Source organism: Miniopterus schreibersii (assembly GCF_964146895.1).
Source record: "Miniopterus schreibersii genome assembly, chromosome: 10".
NCBI classification, from domain to species: domain Eukaryota; kingdom Metazoa; phylum Chordata; class Mammalia; order Chiroptera; family Miniopteridae; genus Miniopterus; species Miniopterus schreibersii.
This window is the reverse complement of record NC_138110.1, coordinates 21,018,803-21,044,948: the sequence shown is the minus strand read 5'-3', so window position 1 is coordinate 21,044,948 and position 26,146 is coordinate 21,018,803. Positions and strand designations below refer to the sequence as shown.

At 43.7% G+C, this 26,146-nt stretch overlaps 1 protein-coding gene across 6 annotated transcripts in view; it reads right to left on the bottom strand.

Annotated features, from left to right (window-relative positions):
• Positions 1-3,371: 3,371 nt before the first annotated feature.
• Positions 3,372-26,146, bottom strand: part of DYM (dymeclin) — a 277,415-nt gene continuing 254,640 nt past the window's right edge. For all 6 annotated transcript variants that reach the window (XM_081148364.1, XM_081148366.1, XM_081148361.1 and 3 more), the window contains one exon: positions 3,372-8,535. In XM_081148364.1, the coding sequence (XP_081004490.1) occupies positions 8,386-8,535 (150 nt within the window). In that variant the 3' untranslated portion in view covers positions 3,372-8,385. The remainder of the gene's footprint in view (positions 8,536-26,146) is intronic.

Sequence of the window (26,146 nt, the reverse complement as noted above, 5' to 3'; positions counted from 1 at the left end):
CTTTACCCCATTACTGTGTCCATGGGTTATGCATATATGCATATAAATTCTTTGGTTAATCTCTTCCCACCCTCCACCCACCTTCCCTCTGAAATATGACATCTGTTGCATGCGTCAGTGTCTCTGGATCTATTTAGTTTGTCAGATTCTTTTGTTCATTAGCTTCTTGTTAAAGAAGACCCTTCAACTTTTCCTGTAGTGCTGGTCTGGTGGTGGTGAACTCCTTTAGCTTTTTCTTATCTGAGAAGCTCTTTATCTGACCTTCAGTTCTAAATGATAGCTTTGCTGGGTAGAGCAATGTTGGTTGTAGTTCCATGTTTTTCATCACTTTGAATATTTCTTGCCACTCCCTTCTGGCCTGCAAGGTTTCTGTTGAGAAATCAGCTGACAGTCTTATGGGGCTGTCATGTTCTTCCTGAACTTGTAAATCTATTTCTATCCCCAGGTAGGGGAAGTTTTCTGTCGTTATTTTTTCAAATAGGTTTTCAATTTCTTGGCCTCTTTTATCCCCTTCTGGCACCCCAATAATACAAATGTTGCACCTCTTGAAGTTGTCCCAGAGGCTCCTTATGCTATCTCCATATTTGTGGATTCTTTTTTCTTTTTGCTCTTCTGGTTGGGTGTTTTTTGTTTCCTCATGTTCCAAATTGCTGATTTGATTCTCAGCGTCCTCTACTCTACTGTTGATTCCCTGTAAATTATTCTGCATTTCAGTTTGTGTAGCCTTTGTTTCAAATTGGTACTTTATTATGTTATCAATTTTCTCAGTTATTTCCCTACTAGTCTGCTTAAACATCCTTATAAACAGAATTCTGAACTCTGTATCTGTTAGCTTGCTTGGATCTACTTCATTTAATTCCTCTTCTAGAGATTTCTTCTCTTCTTTCCTTTGTGACATGTTTCTTTGCCTCCGCATTTTGGCTGCTTCCAGGTGTTTGTTTCTATGTATTAGGTAGAGCTGCTATGTCTCCTGGAATTGGCAGAGTGGCTTTGTGTAGTAGTTGTCCTGTAGGATCCAGTGGCTCAGCCTCCCCAGTCACCTGAGCTGGGCCTTCCAGGTGCTCCCCTGTGTGGGCTGTGTGCACTGTCCTGTTGTAGTTGAGCCTTGGTTGCTGTTGGTGTCCCTGGGAGGAATTGACCCCCAAGCCAATCGGCTGTGAGGACCAGCTGCAACGACAGCCAGAGAGCTGCTGTGCTGGAGACACCCCTATGGATCAGGATTTACTTCAGTGGGGCTTTGGTGTTCACCAAGTGTGCCCCTTGAGTGTGTCACTCGTGGATGTGGTAGGGTTGTAATCCAGTGTGGCTGAGTCTGACCACCAGGTGCACTGTATCTGGGGCCTCCCGGGAGGTGCAAAGTCAGCCTGTGCCAGTGCCTTGCCCAGGGCCACCCAGCATGAACTACACAGCAAACAGTAGTTGGCTGCTACTTGTGCTGGGCTTGCAGGTGTCCAGGAGAGGCCCAGCTATGAGCCAATGCAGGCTGCTGCTAGTGCCAGGCCTGGGGCCACTTATCAAGCCGTATGGGGCCTGCTGCTGCTTGTTTGAGAGATTTTAGGAAAGTCCTAAGCATGAGGCTTGAGAGGCCACTTGCACAGAAAAGCCCCTGGAAATGGCCTGGATGAGCTGCAGATGGGGAGGGGCGGGGCCTCCGGGAATCACAGGGCGGGGCCAAAGGTGAGAGTCAGGTGCTGGCGATTCAAATATGGCGCTTGCTTGCGGGCTGTGTGTGGGGAGGACTTGCCTAAGGAACAGCTCTTCTGCCTGGGAGGAAGCTGCCCCTCCACCTCTCGCCCGGATTTCAGGCAGGTTAGTTCCTCCCCGAGTGTCCCAGGTTCCTTTCAGGCTGCTGCCCAGAGCTGGGGCTCGGAGGGAGCGCGTCCGAGTGAGCCCATGTGCGGGCCCTTTAGAGGAGCTGCTGGGGCTCCCGCAGCCTCTGAGACCCTCAGCTACAGTCCCCACTGGTTTCACAGTCCAGAGTTGTGGGGGCGTCTCTTCCCAGCCTGGAGCCCTGGGCTGGGAGCCCAATGTGGGGCTGGGACCCCTCGTTCCTCCGGGAAACCTCCCCCGCTGAGATTCCCTCCCAGGTTTAAACTGCGGCACCAGGTGTGGGCCCGCGGCTGTGTCTCCAGAATTTAGTCCCGATCCACCCGTGTCTCCGCCCCTCCCTCGGTGTTTCTTCAGTTCCCTGGCTGTAGGGCTTCTGTTCAGCCAGATTTCAGGAGGCTCTGAGTGACGGTGGTTCTGTATTTTACTTGTAATTCTGATGTGGTTGCGGGAGGCGGCGGGTACAGCTGTTACCTACGCCGCCATCTTGTTTCTACCCTTCACCCTCTTTTCTAACATATGCATTTAAAGATATAAATTTATAAGCATATTTTTGGTTGCAACCCACAAATTTTTCCTCCATAAATTTTGATATGTATTCTCATTGTTCAAAATATTTCAAATTTCCTTTATGATTTCTTGACAGATTTAGAAATGTTTAACTTCCAAATATATGAGGATCATTAAATTATCTTTTTGTAATTGATTTCCAGCTTTATTGCATTGTGGTCAAAGAACACATTTCATTTGAATTAATTATTTTGAAGTTTGTTGAGACTTATAGCTCAGCATACAAATTTTGATGTGCCATTTGTGTCTGACAACTATGCTGTTGAGTGTAGTGTTCTACATGTATCCTTTTGGCCAAGTATACTAACTGCATTTAATTTTCATGGCATGATTTTTTTTTTTTTAAACTATATATTCTTTTCAGAGAGAGGAAAGGCAAGGGAGAGAAACATCAATGATTGGCTGCCTCCTGCATGCCCCCTACTGGGGATGGAGCCCGAAACCCAGGCATGTGCCCTGACAGGGAATCGAACCTCAATCTCCTGGATCACAGGTTGACGCTCAACCACTGAGCCACACCGGCCGGGCTTGCATTAAATTTTCTATAACGTGATTTTTGTATGCTTATTTTTCTATCAATTATCAAAATAGGTATGTTAAAAACTATGATTGTATATTTGCTTAAATTTCCTAGTTCTATCAACTTTTATATATTTTAAGATTGTATCGTGAATAAAAACTTAGAATTGCTGCTTTCTGATAATTGAATTGACTCTTTTTATTTCTAATAATACTTTTTTGCCTTAAAGTTTAATATTAATATATCTACAGCTTCCTATGGTTCCTGTTTGCTGGGTATAAATTTCTCCATGCTTTTCTTTCAAAATTTCTAAATTCTTATGTTTTAAAAGTGTCTCTTCTAAACAGCATATGGTTGTTTTCAAAGCAAGCCTGTCAATCTCTGTCAACATTGGAGCGTTAGCCCATTTACATTTAATGTAATAATAAATTCATAACATAATTTTTTTGAAATTTATTGGGCACATATTATCTTACAATATTTCTATTTGTCCCACCTGTTTTTCTTCTCGTCTTCTTTTGAAGCTCTTAAACCTGTCCAATGAGTTATTTCATCAGCTAGAAAATTACACACCCTTTTACTAATATTTATTACAATATGCATCCTTGACTTACCAAGCTCGAGTATTAAATGTAATTATTTTTACCCTCTTCTTGGATGATGCAAGGGGCTTAGAACACAAAATCCATTTAAGTCCTCCCCAAACCTTTACTTTCATGCATTTCCATATATATGTAAAACTCCACAAGACACAGTTGTTTTAGGTAGTCTTTATGTTGATCTGTACACTTCTCATTTTCATTGCTCTTCAATCCTTATATTTGGGATCATTATCCCTCTGCCTATACAGCATTCTTAATTTTCCTTTATGGTATGTGTGCTGATGAATTCTTCCAGTTGTTAATCTAAAAATGCCTTTTTTTCTTCATTCTTTCAGGATATTTTCCCCAATTAAAAATTTCTAGGTTGGCAGTCACATTCAGCACTTTAAATGTACCACTTCATTGTCTTCCATTGTTTCTGCTGAGAAGTTAGCTGTTTAATTGTTGCTCCTTTGATGGTAATAGCCTTCCCCTCACCACTGTGAGATTTAAAATTTTTCTTTTTCTTTGGTTTTCAACGGTTTGACTATGGTGTGTCTAGGTGTAGATTGTTTTATTGTGCTTGAGATTTGTTGGGGCTTCTTGAATTTATGGCTTGATATCTTCTGTCAGTTTTGGGTAAGTTTTCAGCCCAGTATTTATGCAAACATCCCATTCATTTTTTTAATCCTCACTCGAGGATAGTTTTCCATTGCTTTTTTTTGGAGGGGGGGGAGGAGAGAGAAACATTGATGTGAGAGAGACACATTGATGGGTTGCCTCCCACATGTGCACCAACTGGGACTGGGGATTGAGCCTGCAACCAAAGTACTGCCCTTGGCTGGAATCGAATCTGGGACCCTTCAGTTGGAGGGCCGACACTATAACCACCCAGCCAAACCAGCTAGGGTAAACATTCCATTCTTTTACTCTTTTGAGATTCCAGTTACACTTGGCCAGACATTCTTAATGTGCCCTTCACGTCTCTTACCCTCTTTTTAACTCTGTGCTTTTTCCTGGTTTTTCATCTTACTCATTCTCTTCTCAGTTGTGACTAATTTGCTCTTAATCTATCCCCAGAATTCTTAATTTTTGCTAAAGCATGTTTCAATGTTAGAATTTCTATTTGGTCCTCTTTTTTTTATAGTTTCTAATTTTCTGATATTCTTGGCCACATTGTTTTCTTTGAACAAAGAAAGCATAGCTGCTTCAAATTCTGTGACTATCTGCAGACACTCTGGGTATGTTTTTATCCTCTGATGGTTTTAATTCATGTTCTCTCATATACGTGGATATTTCTGATTGTAACATTGTAGAAATAATTTGAGGTCTTGGGTAATACTCCTGTCTTAACAAAATACCAAGTTGGCTGGCTTAAACAACAGATTTATTTCTCTCAGTTCTGGAGGCTGGATGATTCAGTTCCTGGTGAGAGTCCTCCTGGCTTACAGATGGTGGTCTTCTTGCTATATCTTCACAGGGAGAAATCTTTTCCATGTCTTTTCTTCTAAGGGCACTAATCCCATCATGAGGGCTCCACCCTCTTGACCTCACTTAACCCCAATCACTTCTCAAAGGCCCCATCTCCTAATACCATCACACTGCAGGTTAGGGCTCAGTATATGATTTTGGGGGGTATACAAACAGTCCTTAATAGTTTGTTTCCTCCAGAGAGAATGTACATGTGCTAGGCACCTGGGGACACTAGTCATCTGGTTTCACCTCAATCCACATTCAGGGACTGGTTCACAGAATCCAGGAATGATAGTCTACCGATAGTAATGGAGGACTAGGAAATCCAACTAATTCTCCAGTCAGGGACAACTTGGGAATCTGGCCAAAATATTTACAACTTTTTTTTTAAGTGATCCTGACGCCAACAGGATGGTGAAGTACCACCTGGTCAGTCATAGGGGATTGCTTTTCCTCTGAGGGCCTTTTTGAACTCCAGAGGCAGAGTAGACGGTGCTCTTGATAGTCCTGGGGAGTCAGGAGAGCAGCAATTGCCATATATGACCTGACCAAGGGGGAGGGGCTTCCCGATGAATCTTCCTTGTTTTGGATGGGGGACCCAAAATGGATATACCCTAATGAGATTAAATTTTATGCTTTGAGTTCTTAAAAATAAAAACAAGTTATGTGCTGTGAATTGTGCACTATAATCCATTTCTCAGCTTTTCATATTTAGAGGAAGCTTGGCTCGTCACCATAGAACAGAAACCCTGACCTCCTTGACTCCTGGAGGTGATGTAGGACACTGGATTAGCCCTGAATTTGGCACCAGAAAGCCCAAAGATCAGTCTCTAATATTAAATGGCAGCTGCTGAAACTGTAGGCATAGTGCCTAGGAGGAAATTAAGACCCAAAGGGTTGACCTTGCAAACTCAAGCCTATAAAGGATCAGCAAGTACCACAGCTCTAATTTATGTCTCTTGAAAGGAACACAGAGCAACTCAGTTATGCAGAGAGCTTTAATGCTAAAGGCAAAACCCTGCTCCCCAGAACCTAAAGGACACTGTGGCCAAGGAATTATATAAGAAATTTAGGGCCTAAAAGCATTCCCCTGCTGAACGTTTCTCATGGGCATACTTTAAGAAGCTCGAGAAAGTTGCTGAGTACTCTGACTGATGCTGGTCCTATGTTCTTTCCTCTCCGTCTTATGCTTTGCCAGCTGTGATTTCCTTCCAAAGGAGAGGACTATATGCAGCGTACTTTCTATGCTTCACCTTTAGGGACCTTCTTTTCTTTCCTTTCTCTTTGTCCTTGAGCCACTTTTGTCTGCACTGTTGAATGGTGGCCGTCCTGTGATGCCAACGTTGCAAGGCTGTTGTTCACAGATCTTATGATACCAGCCTCAATGGGTGACTATGGGAACCAGCTGTAATTTTGAAGCTTTTTTTGTACATGCCTTGAACCCCTGAAAGGTAAAAATAAATATGGCAGAACCCTGTCCCTCTGTTGATAAGTTGACGCATTGCAATAACAGCTTTGTATCTTGGATAACATCAGATGTTAATTTCCCTCCTAACACATGATGGTCCTGTATGGTCTCATTCTATACATTTTTACTTTGTGGAAAACAAAAAAATTTCTAAGCAAATTAATGCAAGCATAATTCAAGTATATCATTTAAATTTATTGTCATGTAATAAATCTTTCACAAAAATAAGCAGCTCCTGGTGGGTTTATAGAGCCAAGGCGGTGATGCAGCGGTATCTGGGAGCATATGCTCACATGCTGCCTCCAGGCCACAGCCCAGCTGAGCACTTCTGATGTGTGGTTAAAGAGAGGGGAGGTGTGGAAGGGAGAAGAGACTGCTGGGGAACAGGGCTTTGGGGGCACCTTGGTGAGCCAGGTGGCCTGGGGAAGACGGTAGGATTCCCTCTCGTCACAAAAACTGACAGTCCTGCAGCCCAGTGGCTGTCCCATGCCACTGCCCAGCCCTCAGCCTCTGGATAGTTCTGAGGTCCCACCAGAGGCTCAGCTGCTCTGCATGACCTCCTGAAAATGTTGTGTTTTGGTTTAAAGGGAGCAAATCAAAATGCTTCAGAAACAAATTAAAGCTGTAAATCATTTCCCCACATAGGGAGCTTTGGTTTCAGCACTGCCCGGCTGACCTCAAAAGCCTGCGGAGGATGCAGCAGCCTAGACCCTTCCCCTGTGGGAACCACACAGATGTGCATGATGTGTTGGCAGGGTTTCTACCCTTTTCCAGAGCTTGGTGTGACTCAGGAAAGCTCCTCCCAGGACCCCAGAAGACTGTGAATGGAGCAATGTGACCCAGACCATCAGCCCAGGGACAGGAGAGAAGCTGGTTCCTGACAGAGAGGAGACAGCAGCAGGCTGAAGCAGGTGCTCAGTCTCACGTGGAATTACGTCCTTCTATGCAGAAAATACCTTTTGTCTTTGTGAATGAAACGAGGCTCCTCATCTGGACTGTAGAGGGGCGACCGTGGACGTGGAGCGGGACTTGGCAGGACTGCCCCACCCACCCTCAGTACCGCTGCTGTGCTGAGGGCGCTTGGGCCGTATCTCTCAGAGGAGCTTGTTCCTCCAGCTCAGGGACCAAATGCAGACCATCTAAGCCCTGATGAGTTTAAACAAAGTCACAATGAAGAGAAAAACATGTTTTTCATCTCATGTGGAACACTGGATTAATCAAATTGGTCTCCTTTTTCCCCTGTGAGTCTGGCTGAAGAAAAAAGATTGCTTTTGAAATGAAGCTTTTCTTTTCTTAATGATTAATGCAGAGTAGATTAACTTAATTTGTACTAGACTCCAATTTAATTCAGCTACAGCACAGAGGCCAAATCCACAGAAAAGCCAAGCCGGGCTTCATGAGGAGCCACTTCTTTCTCTGAGGGGAAGATGCAGAGATCTAAAGGCTTATAGCCAACTGCTGGGGCACAGTGCTTATTAAATCACCACACAGACTTCACTTCCTCATTAATTCCTGTCTTGTCATCTTTTCAGATTGATAGTTCTCAATGTTGAAACACACGCATACATACACACAACTAAAACAAAAATCCTGAACATGCAAAAAAAATAGTATGTACTGGCAAAGTGTTATATGCCTAAGGTGTCAGGTTCCTGGAAAAGCTCTTGATTTTGGTTTAGAAATAAATAAAATTGCATGTGGGATAGCAGGTTTTACATTTATTATTGTTGTGGACACCCCCAGCCCCACTTTTTGGTACTATAATCTAAGCTGAGTGATCTACTGCCAACTGGCACCAATTCTCCACATCCGAGTGTGCAAAGGAACCACGCCTGTGTGATCCTCTAACAAAAGATACACCAGGCCATCTGCCTAGGTCTGATCCCCAGAGAGAGAAAACTAGAAGGGTGCTTGGCAGAGGGGTCAGGGTGGGAGATGTGTTGCCTTCAGTCAGAGTCCATAGTGAACAGCTGGATGTCCTGTGGGCTCCAGTACAGGCCTACAGCTGAGCTGTAGACCAGAGACCAGACGTAGGGGATAAAAAACTCCTCGGGCTGCTCCTCTTCCACATATTTGAATTTCAATTCTGGAAATTTCTGCAACAAAAGAAGACAATTTTATAATTTCACAGATCCATGCAAAAGCAGCAGCAGTTTCTACATGGCGGTATGGTGTGCAGGAGCCCTCCTCCCCTAGGTTTCTATGTGGTTGTGGTGGTGGTGGTGGTGGTGTGGTGCGCGGGAGCCCCCCCCCCAGGTTTCTATGTGGTGGTGTGGTGCGCAGAAGCCCCCCTCCCCTAGGCAGTGACAGGGCCTGAAGCTCTGGGGCTTCACAAGATCCGGCTCCCACAGGACTCCTTAGAAGTCAATTTCTACAGGAGGGCAAGTAACCCCCTCAGCGCCTTCAGAGAATGTCAATTTGCTGAGGAGCAGGGACCCGAGCAGAAGGGAAAGACAGAACATTGGACTACGAACAGGGCCCGGCTCAGGGCTCAAGCAGAGACCATATACTCTACAATGAGGAGGACTGCTGCTGCTTGCAGGACATCGTTTCCAGGGCTGTCACCCTGGAGAGGAGGACCTTCCCCTACAATTCTAAGCCTTGACCTGTGGAGCAGGCACATGTCAGTGGCAGAGTGCTGGGCATCTGGGGTGGCAGCTGCTCTGCACAGCTTGATGGCTGACGAGGTTTGGTCAGCTGAGGGAGCGCACTCCTTGCAGCTCTTACTGACACAGCTGGGGTTTCCCTTCCCTCCTCACCTGCTCACAAAGTCCCCTGGCATCCCCCTATCCCGGGCTAGCACCTTAACTGCCAAGCAGCTGCTGGGTGGTCTCTCATGCCCCTGGGCCCTTGGCATCCTCAATGAGCCTCTTCACACTCTGTGCTGCTTCTGGTCTGGCATGGGGTACCCAGATGTGAGGGGACAGGGTTCTTACAGGTGGCAATAAATCTGTCATGAAATCAAGTGTCTTATAGGTAGCAACACAATATTCCTTTTGGTGAAAAATTGGCATTTGTACAAATAGGGGGCAGCTAGCAGCTGCCACCACCACGTTCATCTGGAACGTTACATGCAGCCTCGTGGTCAGTCACCACAATGTCTCCCCGAGGCCGATGTGCCAACCCCACTAATGGAAGGGGAAGCGGGGCTGGTTCTAGGCCATGCAGCCTGTGGAATGCAGTAGGAAGTAAAGCCCAGGCCTGACTGAACGGGAAAGTCAGTCTGAAAAGTGACACCTCAGTTACAGCCACCCCAGTGCTTTGTCCTTGAATTTGATTTTCCTAGGCCCCATGGGACTCTTCTGGGTTAGTTCTGTGCCCTTTCACTGTATGACACGGAACCTGGCCACCCTGGTCCTTAACAAGATTACCAAATCCAGAATGTTCTCAATAATCAAGAAAGGGTGGGGCCTGTGTTTGAAGAAGAAGGGAAATGTATCCCCTAATAACGAGGGTAAAGTCCAACTTCTTGGGATGGCCTGAAACTTTAGAAAACCTTCCAATGATTTTGAGAGGTGAGGGGCAGGGGGAGGGACTGCAGGGCTGGTAGTTTGGAAAGGTCAGAGCCCCCACACTGCCTCTTTCAGCTGGATTCTAACACCCTGCATTTCTATGTGGTAATGTGAGATGCACCCCCATTAGAAATCAAAATGACTAAAAGATGTGAAGCCCTGTGACATATCTGGTGTTTTCCTATGAAGGCCTTGGGAAAGGATGTGAGGCTACTTACAGGAGACGCTTTCTGTCTCTCCAAGGGGGGGTGGATGGGAAAGAGAACGAGCCAGCAAACTGCTTTAATAAGAATTCCTTCCCACTGAATTAAAGGAAGTTAGGCAAGAACCCCTAACAGGGTGGGACTAAGTCTACCTGCTCTCTCAGCTTTCAGGAGTCTGATAACTGCTCAGTGAGAAAGGGGCATAAGTCCAAGACCTCCCTTCCATCATGCAAGGGCAGATCTAGGAAAAGGCCATCAGGAAAAGCCACCTGGCACCCCCAGGACTATCCTTCCCACCACCTGGTGAAAACACAGCTGAAAATGCCTCGTTTTCATTTTGGTTCAAGTTTAGGTCAAAACAATAGTCCGCCTCACTCTGGAGTGAATAAATGTAATAAAATCTCAGCGTAGGGTGATACCCACAATGGCAAGAACATCCAATATACAGTATATAACAGTATATAAAAAACAGTATAAACACAGTATACATGTCAATAGCAGACATGTATTTTATTATGAATTTTTTCTTCAAGCTGGTCAATCATTTCTATAGAAGTTCTCCATAAAAACTTAAAACAATTCTGAGATTATGGCTAACATTTACAGCTAACATAACCGATTACCTATTATGTGGCTGTCATACTCAAACACTTTACATAAAGTTACTCATTCAATCTTTGAAGTAACTAGAAAAAGCACTTGAAAGGCAGGCAGATTTCAATTTTAGCCCCATCTTTTGCCATACATTTATTCACTCAGCAAACATGTACTAAGGGCCTGCTGTCCAGTAAGCATGAGTGCTATAAAAACACAGCTGTAAACAAGACACGCACAATCCTAGCACTGAAGAGCTGGAGTCCAGTCCTCATGAGCATGGTGACCCAAAACAAGTCTCGTACCACCACTCAGGCTCAGGTTCTTAAGGGTCTACTCTGAGATTCTGAACTGAACTGTCCTGTCTACTTCGCATGGTGGTGACAAAGAGGAGCAGGGTAGGTACAAGTGCTTTCTACAGTGCCTCACACAGAGTGAGTGCTTCATGAACGTTGGCTATTATTACTGAGAGTAAAGTGATAAGCAAATGTAAGTTATGCTCTTAATTTATAGTTTTCAGTAATTATATCTAAAGGCTAGAAATACCACAATTGGCCTGGTCCTGAGCCCATTTCTCTGTAAGCTGCCCGAATGGACACTTACTTGGCAACCCTGTTTCCTGACTCATAATAACAGAAATGGAAAGGACCCCCCCCCCAAAAAAAACCACCCAGGAACAAATGCTGACAAAGGTTTAAAGCCACAGACTTGTCTTCAGAAACATTTTTAAAGAACAAAGTTATGTCACTAAGTGAAGGTAGGTTTTGAAGAACTGCCTTCTGTCTCAGAGTTGTCCTTTGTTGAATGATGAACTAAAATGAGTGTGTGACTTCAGATCTGCAAAACAGTCCTGTGACATTGGCATTCTTAACTGGAAGAAGGATTGGCCTTGAGGGGCTATGGTAACGAGGCAGGAGGGTCACTGCTAAGATGTATTTGACATCAGGAACATGGCCTAGGTGTTCACAGCCTTCCTGTATGATTACGTGGCATGTTCAACAACATCCAAGATGGAGCCACGGTGTGGCATCTAACCCGAGCTGAGCAGGCTGGAGTGTCAGAGGTTATCCAGGATCGAGGACACAGCCCTCTGCTAGGAGCTCACAGACCCAACCCTGTGGGGGAGCTCAGAGAAAGTGCCACATCCTCAGAGTACCTAAGTGCCAGGGAATTCCCACTGCACCCATAACCACCCTATAAAAAAATCAAAGGTGGCACCTTTCAGCTCACTGGTTTATTTCCTTCACAATAATCGGTGCTCATCTTTTTAATTTACTTATGTACCATTTGTCTCCCCCACTAGAATACAGGCAGGACCATTATAAGCATCTGGCATCTGATTGACATTGAAGAAATGTTTGCTGAACGGTGAGTTAAATGAATGAGTGCATGTCTTTGATTTGCAGAATAGCCCTGTGACCCAGGTATTCTTAACTGTATGAGTAAGAAAACGAGGCTCAAAGGATAAATAACAAGCCGAGGAGGACAGGGCTAGTAAGAGGTGGAGCCAGAGGCTGCAGGAAACACGCCTCTCACTGTGACCTCCCCAGACTCAACGGATACTTGGCTGTGCACATCTTTAAAAATGTCTGTATCCAATATGGACACCAGGTTTCCGTGATTTTCAAGTAATGACAATAAGCTTCAAACATTTCCTCGGTGTCCCCTGACCACTAAGCCAGAGCCTGAGTTTCCTCACTGAGAAATGACAGAATTATCTCCAGGTCCTTGTTCTAGCTCTGGAGTCCAGCTGGCCCTGGGCTGGGGGGCAGGAGGCCCTGGCTCTGTTCTGGCTTAGCTACTGGTAAGCTGGACAGTTTGGGCCAAGTCCCAGCATTTCTCCAGGGCTCAGTTTTCTCACCTTGTATAAAACGAAGGACCTCTGAACTCCTCCCAATTGAGACTGGGTGTGGTTTTATGAGATGACCCCAGGAAGGTCTATGTATTATTCTCTGCGAGGCCCCCCAGGTCTGCTGGGTCCACCTGGAGAAAGGATTGAATGGGCTGGGCCTGGGCTCAGCTGCAACTCTAAAGTTAAGCATTTGCTGGTTTCTACTTGGCCAGGCTTTACCTGGTGGCAATCTCAGGGGACAGAGTAAATACCTGAAGGTTCCTGACAATAGATGGTTTTGAAGGCCAAGGCTCCCTGGTGACAGCCAGGTAAAGGGGGATGGAGAAAGGGGGATGGAGAAATGGGGATGGAAAGAGACTATGCTTGGGGCAATGGGAGCACGATGCAGTATACAGATGATGTTTTGTTGAGTTGTACACTTGAAACCTATAAGGTTTTGTGAACCAATGGCACCCCAATAAATTAAAAAAGGTCAAGACTCTCTATCGCTTAAAACCAAGACACACAGGGGCTGTAGTTGAGCTGCTCTGTGGCCAGAGAGCTCACGGCTAAGTGGGTTGAGGTTCCAGGTATGGCCCCAGCTAGTGAAGGCCCGACCCTTGCCTCAGACTGGGCACCTAAGTTATTGTCTCCTGAGGGTGCACCAGTGAACACAGGGAACCAAAGGGCAAGTACAGACAGGGCAGCATGAATGTGCTTCTATTACTCACAAAACTTGAACACTGTAGGTGGCACACATGTACGCCCCTGAAGCTCCAATGCCAGTTCCTCTTTCCTCAAGGAAACAAGTGAGCTGCAAGATGTTATTTCTTGGGTTATTTGCCTGGAACTTTTCATCAGCACTTATAAGGTTCAGAAAAGAGGATAAAGCACAGAAAGCAAGAAAAACAAGAGCATGCTCTCCAGGACTTGCTACACTAAGCTAACATTTGAAAGTACAAAGTAAGCTTCCTTTTTCCTGCAGTGAGTCGTTTTTAAGAGTGTACTGGGAACATTTTAAAAGAGTGAATAATAGGCATAAATCATGAAAGAGTTTTGAAAACACCATTTGGTTAAACTGACTGATTGTGAACTCAGCCTCTGTGTAGGGAGCTGTGCCCATGCTGCATTTAATCTGACCCCCTCCCAAGTCTACCAAATCCAGAGAGAAGGCCAGCGTGGTCTGAGATTTAAATAGACCTCTAAAAAATATGTACTCCTCTAATACGTCACAGAAGTCTAAGAGCTAAGGAAAAGAAAGACAAAAGGTTTTATTTAGCACTAATGACACTAGGGACACATTTTGTCAGGATTCAGTCCAAGAAATGTCACAGCCTGAATGTCAGATCAACAACCTGGACTTTCCTTCATGTTCCTTTCCAAGCCTGGGGAGAACGCAAATGCCATCCTGTGATGGTCAAGGAGGTCCAGCTTCCTCAGTCAAGTGTCTTCACTTTGGACTCAGCCAACAAAGTCCCTCGGCTGCCCAGGGCCCAGGCCACTCGGCATGCCTAGGCTCGCCCCGCTCTGACTGCCCAGCTCCTCTCTACCCACCTTCTCTCCAATTCTCAGGCTCCCTCTGGGCTCTAGGCCGTGACTATTGGGGGGACGTGCCTGAGGACCACTAAAGCCTGGGAAAGTGGAGGACGGGGCTCTGGGGAATGGGGGCTTTGACTTGATAGTTATGGCAAGAATTCATCTGAAATGAACTAGCGGAGGGCAGGGTGCTGATCACCTCAGGCTTTTGCTCCCTCTTTTTCTGAGACAGTTGTCCTGTGACTCAGCTCAACAAGGAGAGAAAACCCATCTCTCAGGCTTGGAGTTTGGTCTCAATCCAAAGCTACTTACAACAATCCTGTTGTTTTGATTTTTGGAGCCAGAGGTAATGCTAGACTCTCAAGTTTGGCTGGAATGTTTTTATCAGCCCCAGTGAATCAACTCACCACAGTGGGACATCCGGACGCCCAGCCCAGAGACAAAGCAAAGGTCTGATTTGGTGGTTGAGACTCGGGTATAACAAGCAGACCAAACACTCTAAAGACCATCTCTGCTGTCAGTCATGTGATCTGGTGAAAACCCACAGGAAGTTCAGTGAACAGATGTAGGGCTCAACTGCAATAATTTTACTACCACGAAAGTTCAATGGCGTTTTCCCCCTTCCACCCAAAGATTATACAGATAGCATCAGATATCTTAGCAAGCACCTGGCACGGCTCCAGAAAGTTTAGTGCACTTTAAAATCAAATAGCTACATAGCACATTAAAAAAAATTTCTTTAGAACACCACATTAAGCCTCTGAATAGATGAGTGATGGGTGATGGTGAAGAGCAAGGCACTTGTCACCACTGGCAGATGATGCGGGTCAAGATGCAGGAGGTAAGTTACTGCTGGCAGTACACACAGGGTTTGTGGTGGGGAGGTTCCGTGCAGATGAAAAGAGAACTGGTTTAAAGATCCTGTCCTAAGACAGCAAGGTAAGTATTTACATACAATTTTTTTAAAAATCCAGGGCTGGTTTGGGGATGATTATCCAGTTTCACTACCGTTCTTTCCCTCATATACTACTGCTGTGTAACACCAAGCCCTTCAGTGATGGGTCCTTAAACTAGATGTTGGTGAGCATCAACTATACACGACACATTGTGCTTGAGCTGCGGAGGAGAGAAAGAAGAACTGCTGTTGCTCTAACGCAGTATAATTTAGTAGGAGAAACAAGGACAGTGGGGAGAATGACCTCTCCCAGGTAGACCTGGCTAATGCTGGGGTCAGAGATTTTACCTGGGCTTGGAAAGCAAAATCTCTAGGAGAAATAATGAACTGACAAATCTAGAAATATCCATATATCAATTCAGCTAATTTATGGTCTCAACAAGCCTGAACCGCAGGCTCTTCTATGTGTAATGGAATGAATTACAAATGTATCCATATTATTACTTAACTGACAAAAAGATACCCACTATGAGTAACAGTAACACTAAATGTGGAATAGTTCTAGTTTATGTGAATTAATTTCAAAATTAATGAAAAACTAAATTCAAACTATAGAAAATTCCAAAGGGCCACTTAATAAGAGTTACAAATTAAGAAATCCAAAGCTAAAATTGAGAAGCCCATGATGAGGGTGGTTCAGAAGACAGTGAAAATACACTGCATAGCACTGCCAGGCAGCAGGAGTCAGCTCTCTGGGAAGTGGGTTTCCACCCAAGAAGAGAGTTACAAGGTGAGCAGATACCTATCCTGAAAGCTCAGGCCAGGGGACCACATCTCACTCAGACATTGTCTTGTTACCTCTGAGTGTCTATGAGTGACACTAACAAGCTTCTGTGACTGGTGGCAAAAAGGCCTTGGAAAAATAGATGAACACAATTTAAGGTTGAACTCACACTTGTGATGAGTTCTCCACAAACCTACCATCACATCTCAGCCAGAATCTGAAGCCCACTTGAGTTTGAAGCCAGAGCAAAAGTCCCTGGTTAGATCCTTCTTTCACTGATCCAGGTTAAGGGGGATCATGGAAAGAAGCTTTAAATTTCTCCCTTTTCTGGGGGCTGGTGGGGCTGCACGGAGGAGAAGGCAGTAAGGACAGGCTCTCCTGCTGCAGGGGAAGTTTGAGAAACACCCTGACAGATGGGTTCTGACCTGTAGGAATGCCGCTGGGGGCAGGAGAGCACATGGAGAGTCTCTCATGATCAAATGGTGAGGCCAAGGGCGCATTTCTGGCCCTGGCAAGTCCTGTGGGGCCAGCACACAGGATTGGAGGCTGGTAGCTAAGATGACACTGGAAAGATAGAGGGTGGAGATAGGACGGTGGACCTTGAGGGCCAGGATGGCAAGCGTGTTCCTTTGGTGAGAGAATAGGTTGGGGATAGATATTTGTAATTTAAAAGTCATTAGCTTTGAGGTGGCAGTTGAAGTTGCCAAATACGCAAACTCCTCAAGACTGAACTGCATTACTGAGTAAAAGCCCCTGTTTTGGAGACATTTCCATTCCAACTTAGGAGGCTGGAGGAGGGGAACATTAGATTCTAAGGTACAAGATGAAGGGCAAAAGTAGAGAATTTACTGGCAGAACTTCTTCTGCCAAGAGCGGGCCCAGAGGGGGAGACAAAATGATTGGAATTGCTTGTCTTTCTGCAGCAGGGCTCATTGTTCTGGACAGGACTCAGACATCCAAGAGAGTGAGATCCCAGCCCTGGCTGGGTGGCTCAGTTGGTTGGAGCGTTGGCCTCGTACACCAAAAGGTGTTGGGTTCAACCCTTGGTTGGGGGTGCATGTGGGAGGCAACTGGTTGAGGTTTCTTTCTCTCTCCCTCTCTCTCGACTTCTCTTGAAGCGTGTCTTCGGTGAGGATTAAAAAAAATACTGCTTTACTTTCAGAAGAAGTAGATTAAGGAAGAGAGAATGTTGTGCTTATTGCAAGTCATTTACATCGTTAATACATCTTCCATGGTTTCTCCATACAATAAATACCATCTGATGAAGAAAGATGTGTTAAGATAAAACTTCCGATTAAATTCCTCTTGCAAGGTGACCTGTTCACCCATGCATCCTTCCTTCCTTTGTATTAATATTTACATTTTAATTATAATCACTGATGCTTTAACAAATACGGTATCTAACACAATGGTGGATACAAAACAATGGCCTTTTTCGCCATCTGGCTGATGGGTCTACATACATCATTTGTTGTGACTATATACCAAGGCCTCGACCAAATGGCTGACTCAGGCTGTTTTCCTCTTTCTGGTGGTCAGGGCTGTAACGATGCTGTGTGAAGGAGACCTGCTGAGGGTCCAAGCTGATGGCTTACTCAGTACCACCAAAGGCCCAACATTCCAACATTTTACTAGGGAAAAGTACAAACATACACAAAAGAATAAGCCCCAGTCATCAACTCATGTTCCTTCTTGTTTCATCTACCTCCAGCTTCTCCCTCTGAATTATTTTGTGCCATCTCAGAACATCATATAATTTTCATCCCTAAATATTAACTTATAATATCATCAAATAGGTAAGAACATTTTGCTCTACTTTTAAGATAATCCAATATGAGAATGAATTTAAGTTACAGTGACCCTTTGTATCATAAAAAATATGAAATGCGGTGCTTGCCCTTAAGCAATCTTAACAATTACGTGTAGAGCTAAAATGAATGCAAATGGAAAAAAGAATCACTAAAAAGGAATTCTTCGACATAGCCTATTGTTAGAATACTCAATGTATTAACTGCTGGTTCTGATTTAGATGGATTCTAGGATGTGCTCAAACGGATCCATACTTCCTCTGCTTCCTCTGCTTTACACAAACCATCAAACTCTGCCAAGACGAGCTCCCGGAGGTCCCCTGCACACTCTAGGCGATTCCCACCTCCATGCCTTTTCTGAGGCTGCTCTTTATAGCTAAGATGTCCTTTCCACCACATTGTTGTTTCCTACAGAGCTGGCTCACATGCTTCCTTCCCCTCTTCCACAGTCTCTCGTGGTGCTCAGTGCCTGGTGCTGCCCGACTGCCCACAGGCATTTGTCTGTACAATTCCCATAAGGTGCCTGGGCTGGATACAGGTTTGTACATGGTTTTCACTGGCTCCTGAATATAAATGTGTTGAAGGCAGGCTCTATGAGTGAGCCACATACAGTTCCAAGTAAGGCTTTGCTGAGTGAGGAAGGTATCCCCTGCCAAAGGCTATGGTGGTTTAGGAGAGAGGCAGTCAGGAGCAGTCAGGAGAGGCTGACAAGGTGGTGGGTCTGGGAGGTCTTGAAGGAGAGAGAAGAGGTGGGAAAGCATTCTAGGCAGAGGGAATTATTCAGAAGCCTGGCCCAGCAAGAAGAAGGTTCAAATTCTCCCATGCACTGACCTCTCTGAGGAGCTCAGGGGTAGTGAGGGGTGTATGAGCAATGACGAAATCTGATCAGGGTTCTCAGTGACTTCAAAAAATCTTTGGTGGATTCCCAATGAAAACTACTGCCTAAGAAGACACCAAAAGAATAGATTCTGCACCAAGGTGTTTATAACCTAGGCATTGAGATAAAACATCTGCAAAGTAATAAGGCAGAAGTGATACCTATCTTGTAAACTATACAAGTAAGTGTAATTTATGGGAGTCCAGGAAAGAGAGAAATTACTTTAAACGGGGGCATCAAGTAAGGCTTCAAGGAGGAGGTGCCAACTGGGTGGTCTGTGAACACCAGGTAGGATTAAGGCATGTGAGGGTGGGAGGAAGGGCATTAGGGGCAGAAGAAATAACAGAAGACAAGACATGGAAGTAGAAAAGCAGGAGGGTGCCCAACGACCAGCCAGTGTTCAGGCTGTTTGGAAAATAGGGAACAGGATGGGAAGTGATGTGAAACAAAGCTTTAATGGCAGGCGCAGGAGACCCACGGAGCCTGACTCTGGACTTCAGTCTGTGCCAAGGAAAGCCACTAAGTGCATGTGAGCAGAGCAGTGACTAGGAGCTGGATGTGGTTTTGGAGAATTACTTGGGAAGCGTGTAGCTCATCTGGACTGGGAAGGGGGAGCAGACTCTAGGAGAGAAGGACCTGGGAGACTAGTGCAGGGGTCAGGCGACAGGAGATGAGGGCCTGGACAAGAGATGACAGCGGGAACAGAGGAGAAGATAAACAAGGTGAGGTGGCAATGCCACTGGGTGGAAGGGAGGGAGACCTGGCAACTCTTCACAGCTGCCTCTCCCCAGAAAGGGGAGTCAGGACTCAGAAGCGACAGATCCAAATATAAATCCAAGAGTCTCCTCTGTTGGTGGTCATATGTTTTGAGTCCAATGACCTTTGTTACTTTTGTTTTTCACTAGAAACAATGGAGCAGACAAATAAAATTCTGTTCCCATCCTCAGTCTGGCTCCAGTCTAATGAGTCTTTATCTTTGTGATATGGTTCCTTGGAGCCCGTTTGCCTCTGGGAAAGGGTCTGTGTGCAGCTAACTTCACAATGCCTTTATGTTCTGTTCAGCAGCAGCTGCGGACACAAGAGCCTGAGAGCCTCATAGCCCAGGTTAAGCAAGTTGTCTGGAAGAATTATCAAAATTCTGATTCTCCTGACTATCTTCAGAAGCGAGAAAAGGGGGAAAATGGAGCCTGTGAGAAAGTCCCAATACCTATTTCTAAAAGGAGATGTTTTACTTAGTTTTGTCCATTTCAATCTTTGATCACCAGCCTGTAAATATTGAGTGCAGTAACAATGGCTCAGGAACAAGGACAGACTGGTCGTCATGACTGATTTTCTGACTGGTATCTATGAAATGCGCCCTTATCTAGCTCAAGTTCAGGATCTGTTGATGAAAGCCCTGCTCAGTCCCCAGGCCTTGATTCTGGGATCTCCAAGGCCTACAAGTGCACAGTGGCTGATGGACAGTGGGTGAAGCCAGGAAACTGCCGCCTGTACGTTTGGGGAAAAACAGCAAGCCCTTAAAATTCCAGGGATGAAAGTGAAAATAGATTGAACACAAGGTACTTCACAGGACCTGCACTGTTTCCCACTCATGGAACAGGAGGATGGTCACGCTCTTTGCTATGCATCCTTCCCCTCCCCCCATTCCACCCTTGAATTATATGGAAACAGGAATGCTGGGGATACAGAAGGGGTTAAGAGTTCTGATTCTAGTAAGGGAGGCAGGTATAGTCTCTATACAAAGTTTAGAAAAACTTAACTCCCTTTCAGAAATGTGCATGCAAATTACATTCCAGATTCTTCCTATTAGATTTCCCTTTCTCGAAGGGAAATCAGGGAGGGGGATGGAGATGACAAGGAGATTAAAATAAACTCGGGAAGCCATTTAGGTAACTGACTTCACCTAAGGGTATAAGGCAACAAAGTTCCCAAGTATAGGAGCTTTCTGTATCTGGAAAATTCTGTCACCATCAGGCTTTATTCACATCTTATCTCCCCTTTCCCCAGGGTGGCAAACTCAAGACTTAACTAGAACCATACTCACTGGAACTCTGACTAAAGCACACTTGTGTATAGGACAAGAGAACAAGCACATATTCATTAAGTTAAAAAACAACATACTTCCAAGGAATCCTCCCACTTAGATGACTGTGTCCTCTGCACGATTTCCCACACCTTACACGCCTGTACAAGAACTCACATTAGAAGGATGATGGAAACACAGCAAGATTCTGAATTATCCACAAAAGATAATCAGTGTGTTCCTCATCTATGCCTGAAGTTCCCTTTTACTATAAAAACATTGGAAATAAGTTGTATTAAAGTTGTAGTTTGTAAGGAAATGAATATATAATATAGACAGAACTAAGGAAGTATGTAAATGAAAGACACTGTATCACAGAGCCAAGCGGAGTGTGGTTTAGGACAGTCCTGACTCAGAGGTGCCATGACTAGGGGGCAGCCATGACCAGGACGCAATGATAATGCCCAGTGTGAAATGTTCTGACAGCTGGGGCTAGCAAAATGGTGGGGAAAGGCTCTGCGGAGGAGATGATAATTTCCAAATCCTGAGAGAAATGGATGAGCTTTGGCAGGGAGGAAACACTTCAGACACTGGGGAAAAATATGAAGAGTCATGTACACGAAAACAACAGTAATTTCATCTTTAGAAGGGAGATAGTAAACATGGTCACTCCCCAAAGAACTAGGTTTTTTATTTTTTTACCCATTGTAAACTGGCAGTTTATACTTTATAAGCCTATATAGAACCTTATCATAAAATGATATATATGTATTTTTATCAGAACTGCAATGCCTAGAAAAGTAGCATTTTTAGGAAGATTCCAGCTTGAAAGTAGAAATTCTCTGATTTCAACATGGGATGTTTCATGAACCTATTCACTGGTCAATAAAAATTAACTTCTGCGCCTGGCTGGTGTGGCCCAGTGGTTAAGCATCAACCCATGAACCCAGAGGTCACTGTTCAATTCCTGGTCAGGGCACATGCCCAGGTTTCGATCCCCAGTAAGGGGCATGCAGGAGGCAGCCAGTCAATGATTCTCTCACATCACTGATGTTTCTATCTCTCTCTCCCTCTCTCTGAATTCAATTTACATATACATATATATACATACACATACATATATATATACTGTGTATATATATATATAAATAAAAAATTCTGAGATTTCATTTTAAATGACTCTTTTTATCCTATTCTCCTCAAGCTCAATAAAGAAAATACCTTTGAAAATAAACATGCAAACATTTATATCAAATACATGACTCTGAAAAGAGATTTTTGTGAAGCTCTCCAAGAGCAAGTTCTATGATTTCATATTTCCTAAAGAAATTGTTAACAGTAAGAAATTTCACATTCATTTTCTGGGGGCCACTTTGACTTTTCAGTTATGATCTATTTGATTCAATCCTATTTGAATTAAAAATAATAAAAAACTCTACTAGGTTGATGCAAGGGAATTTTTAGCCTTTGCACTTATATGCAGAGAGGCTAATGTGTATTTGAGAGCTCCGGCAAGAGTGTATCAAGTTCTATTAATAAATCTTCTGGGACACCGTGTTCCAAATATACATTTTTCCTGTTTAGATTTCTAAATCTGCAATTGAAATAAGTCTAGTTCTAATTTTTTCCCATGTTCAAAATTGCAGTTTCTCTCTTTACTTACAAACGATGTTTGCAATTCAACCCGTTGGCTGTTTATTTTATATCTAGTGTCAATCTGTACTCATAACTAAATAATGACTCTTACCAACACAGATGCCCAATCCCTATGGGTCTCTAAACTATAAACAAATTATTTTCTCAAACTTTTTACTTAATTGTAGAATTTAAATTAGCTACATTCTTTTTTTGAGAGAGAGATATTTTTCTTTTATTATTATTATTATTATTATTATTATTATTATTATTATTTAATCCTCACCCGAGGATATTTTTTTCCATTGATTTTTAGAAAGAGAGTAAGGGGGGAGAGAGAGAAAATCGATGAGAGAGACACACTGATTGGCTGCCTTCTGCAGGTGCCCTGACTGGGTCCTTGGGGATCAAACCTGCAACCCAGGTACGTGCCCTTGACCGGGAATCGAATCCACAACCCATTGGCGCATGGGCCAATGCTCTAACCACTAAGCAACACTAAGAGGGCAGCCACATTGTTTCTGAAAGTGCTGAACTGTTTACGGTACACTTAAGGTTGCATTTTAACTGATTCACTGCTAGATCAGAAAGAGTAACTCGAAAATACACACAGTGTGAAAACGCTCAGGGAAAAATCACAGGCTTTAGCTCTGGGTTCTTTGCACAACACATCAGTGAAATAGCCACAGAAGGCTTGGGCCTTTATTTTCAAGGAAGCAGGAATATAATTTATTTTCCCATTCCCATTTGCTTTAAAACCATTAACTGCGTTAACTCCTAAGTCCATACATTCATCATCATAACGTCCTCTAACTCATACTGCCCAGGCCATCTTTTTCTTTCTCTTTTTATATCATGGCAAAAAAACATTAAATTTACCATCTTAACCAATTTTAAGTGTTCAATTCAGTAGTGTTAAATTCGCATTGCTGTGAAACATATCTTAAGAACTTTTTCATCTTGCAAAACTGAAACTCTGTACCCATTAAACAACTCCTCATTCCCCTCTCCAGCAGTCCTTGGCAACTACCGTTGTTTCTATGAATGTGAGTACTTAGGCACCTCATATAAGTGAAATCGTACCATATTCGCTCTTTTGTGACTGGTTTATTTCACTTAGCATAATGACCTCAAGGCTCATCCATGTTTGTAGTAGTGGCAATGTCCTTCCTTTGTAAGGCTGAATAATACTCCAGTGTATATGTATGCACCGCATGTTTACCCGTTCGTCCACCTTTTGGCTATTGTAAATAACAGGGCTACAAAAAGGGTGGCAATATCCCCTTGAGACCCTGCTTTCCATTCTTTTGAAAGCAGAAGTGAAATTGCTGGATCATACAGTAGCTCCATTTTTATTTTTTGAGGAACCTCCAAACTATTTTCCATAGTGTTTGCACCATTTCATAATCCTACCAAGAGTGCACAAGGATTCTAATTTCTCCATGTTCCTACTGACACTTATTTTTTTAAATAGCAGTACTCATAATGGGTGTGTTTTTAATTAAAAATTCAAAAATTTCTACTATGTGCCTCATAGTAAAATAAAATATACTATTCACTGAAGAAAAATTTTATAAGATACTTAAAACAATTATTACTTCCAATCCAATATAACTGTTTAACATTTTAACATATATTCCTCTTGTCTTTTTAGAGGGGAGTGGGTGGGCATAGATCATATTTTAGGAGAGGGAAATGAGAAAAATAATTTGATATTTATATGCAAATGGAAGCACGGAGAAAAATCTTACATATTAATAAAAGTATTTTCCTTCATTGAAATCTTGTTTAACATTTCTATTACATACTTGATTCATTTTTTAAAATAAAGGAGTCTTCATGGAATTCCTCATTGTTTTAGCCTTTTCTATTGCCAAAAATAACACATATACAGAAAAGTTTTTGAACACAAATATACGGCAATTCAATTACTATAAGGCAAGCATTCATATCACCAACACTTGGGGCTGCCAAAGAACACTTCCATAGTATTCCTGGTTATCACTATCCTTATACTTTCAGCACCTACACCTGCATTCCTCAATACTGCAGCTGAGTTTTGTCTTTCCTTGAACTTCATATTAGCAGAATTACACAGTATACACCCTTTTGTATCTGGATTCTTTCATTTAGCATTCCACGCGTGAGGCTCACACATGTTGGGTTTGCTGTGGTCCACTCATTTGCCCTGCTATCCTATATACAACAATCCATTAATTAATTCTACTGCCGATGGACACTGGGTTGTAACCAGGGTTTGACAACTATGAACAATGATGCTATGAGCATTCTCATATGGGTCTCCTGGCATGCAAGGGCATGCACTCATGTTAGGTGTACGCCTAGGAGAACAGTGTGCATTTGTTCAACTTTAGTAGATATGCCTAACTTTTCTTCTGTTTACACAACTTAGGGTTTTTTTTTTAAAGGTCTTCATTAACCACACCACACTTTGTCTATTCCTTTTCTTATCCCTGATCTGGCCCCTTTATCAAATCCTCACTGGAAACTGTTAAACTACTTCATGACCATCACACTTGCATCTTGGCCAACGTGGCTTCCTGTCCTTTGGTCAGACTCATACCTTCCCATCACATCACAATGAAGAAACATGCTGTGTGTGCCTACTGTAAGCAGGTCTCAGGATGAGTGGTAAAGATATAAGAAGGCAGGTGGCAGGTCCTTTACATCAGATGAGTTGGAAAAAGGGGCATACCGATAAGAAGTCTCAACAGAGGCAGTATGCATGAAGCAGCAAATAACTGCTGTAGATAATGAGTGCTATGGAAGTAGAGCAGAGGAAGAGGAAACAGAGGAAGAGGCCTTGAGGGAAACACAGGGTGAAACGTGCAAAGGCCATCGCTGGGAACGGGCATGTTATGTTTAGAGAATAGGGAAGGATGAGGGTTACCATGAAATGATGATCCATGCCACATTCAGCAGCACAGGGGCAGAATCTGTCTCTCAAATGGCCAGTTAAAGAGTAAACTTATAGCCAAATAAGATATATAACAGTAAAAAAATTAAAGTTTGCCAGTTGAAAAACATTCCATTTAGTCACAAATGTGCATGCAAATGCAACTCCAAAACACAGTTCTAAAAATACTTATGGTACCAGAACACTGAGCCCCTGAGGCCTAGCCTGAGAATGTGATTTCTCCAAGGACTACGTAGATCTGTGATGTCACTGTCACAGGTCACATAGTACTCTAAAAGTGGCCCTCTAGCAAAGACATTCTGATGGTTGTAAAGAGGGTAGGTCCGGGAAAGAAGATGTGAGTTAACACAAACACATCATCAACAGCAGGCAAAACCTCATGGCATTCTTTTTCTGTACAAAGAATAGCAAAGGGTCAATTACTAGTAGTAGCTGGACTTTCAATCTTTTTTGAGGCTGCTTTGATGGGTCATTTAGCAGGATATTAGAAGTTACAGCACTCCTTGAATGAGGACAGGTGTCACATAGTACAAATGGAGTCAGGAAACCTGGATCTGGGCCTGCATCTACCCCTGCCAGCCTTGTGACCTTGGGTGACAAGCCAATTCTCCCCATTTTCTCTATTCATAAAGGGGCTGAAAAGGGGGTTTAAAATACATCTCTCTCTCCATTCCAACAACTGATGCTGAGAGAAGGGATATCTTCTGGTCCCCTTCCTTAAGAATGGGAGAAGCTCATGCCTGGCTCCTTATGCATCCTTCTTTAAACCACCACCAAATTTCCCTTAGACTAGAAAAAGTGTACGGTTTGATACTGTTCCTGAGAAATGAAGAGAACTCCAGAAAAAACTATGTTTTAAAACACTTTAACAGGTTTTGTTAGCCTGGGCTGCTGGAGGTGAGATGTACATGACAAACCAAAACAACAGAAGAACTGAGCCGGAAGCCCTGGCTCTTGGCTGCTTTTGTTAGAAACTGAATATTATGTGCAGCTCTCATATGCCAAGGATAAGAGTGGAAATTTAAAACAAGGAAGTGGCTTCTCTTATTTCCTCTCCAGGAGTAATTTACA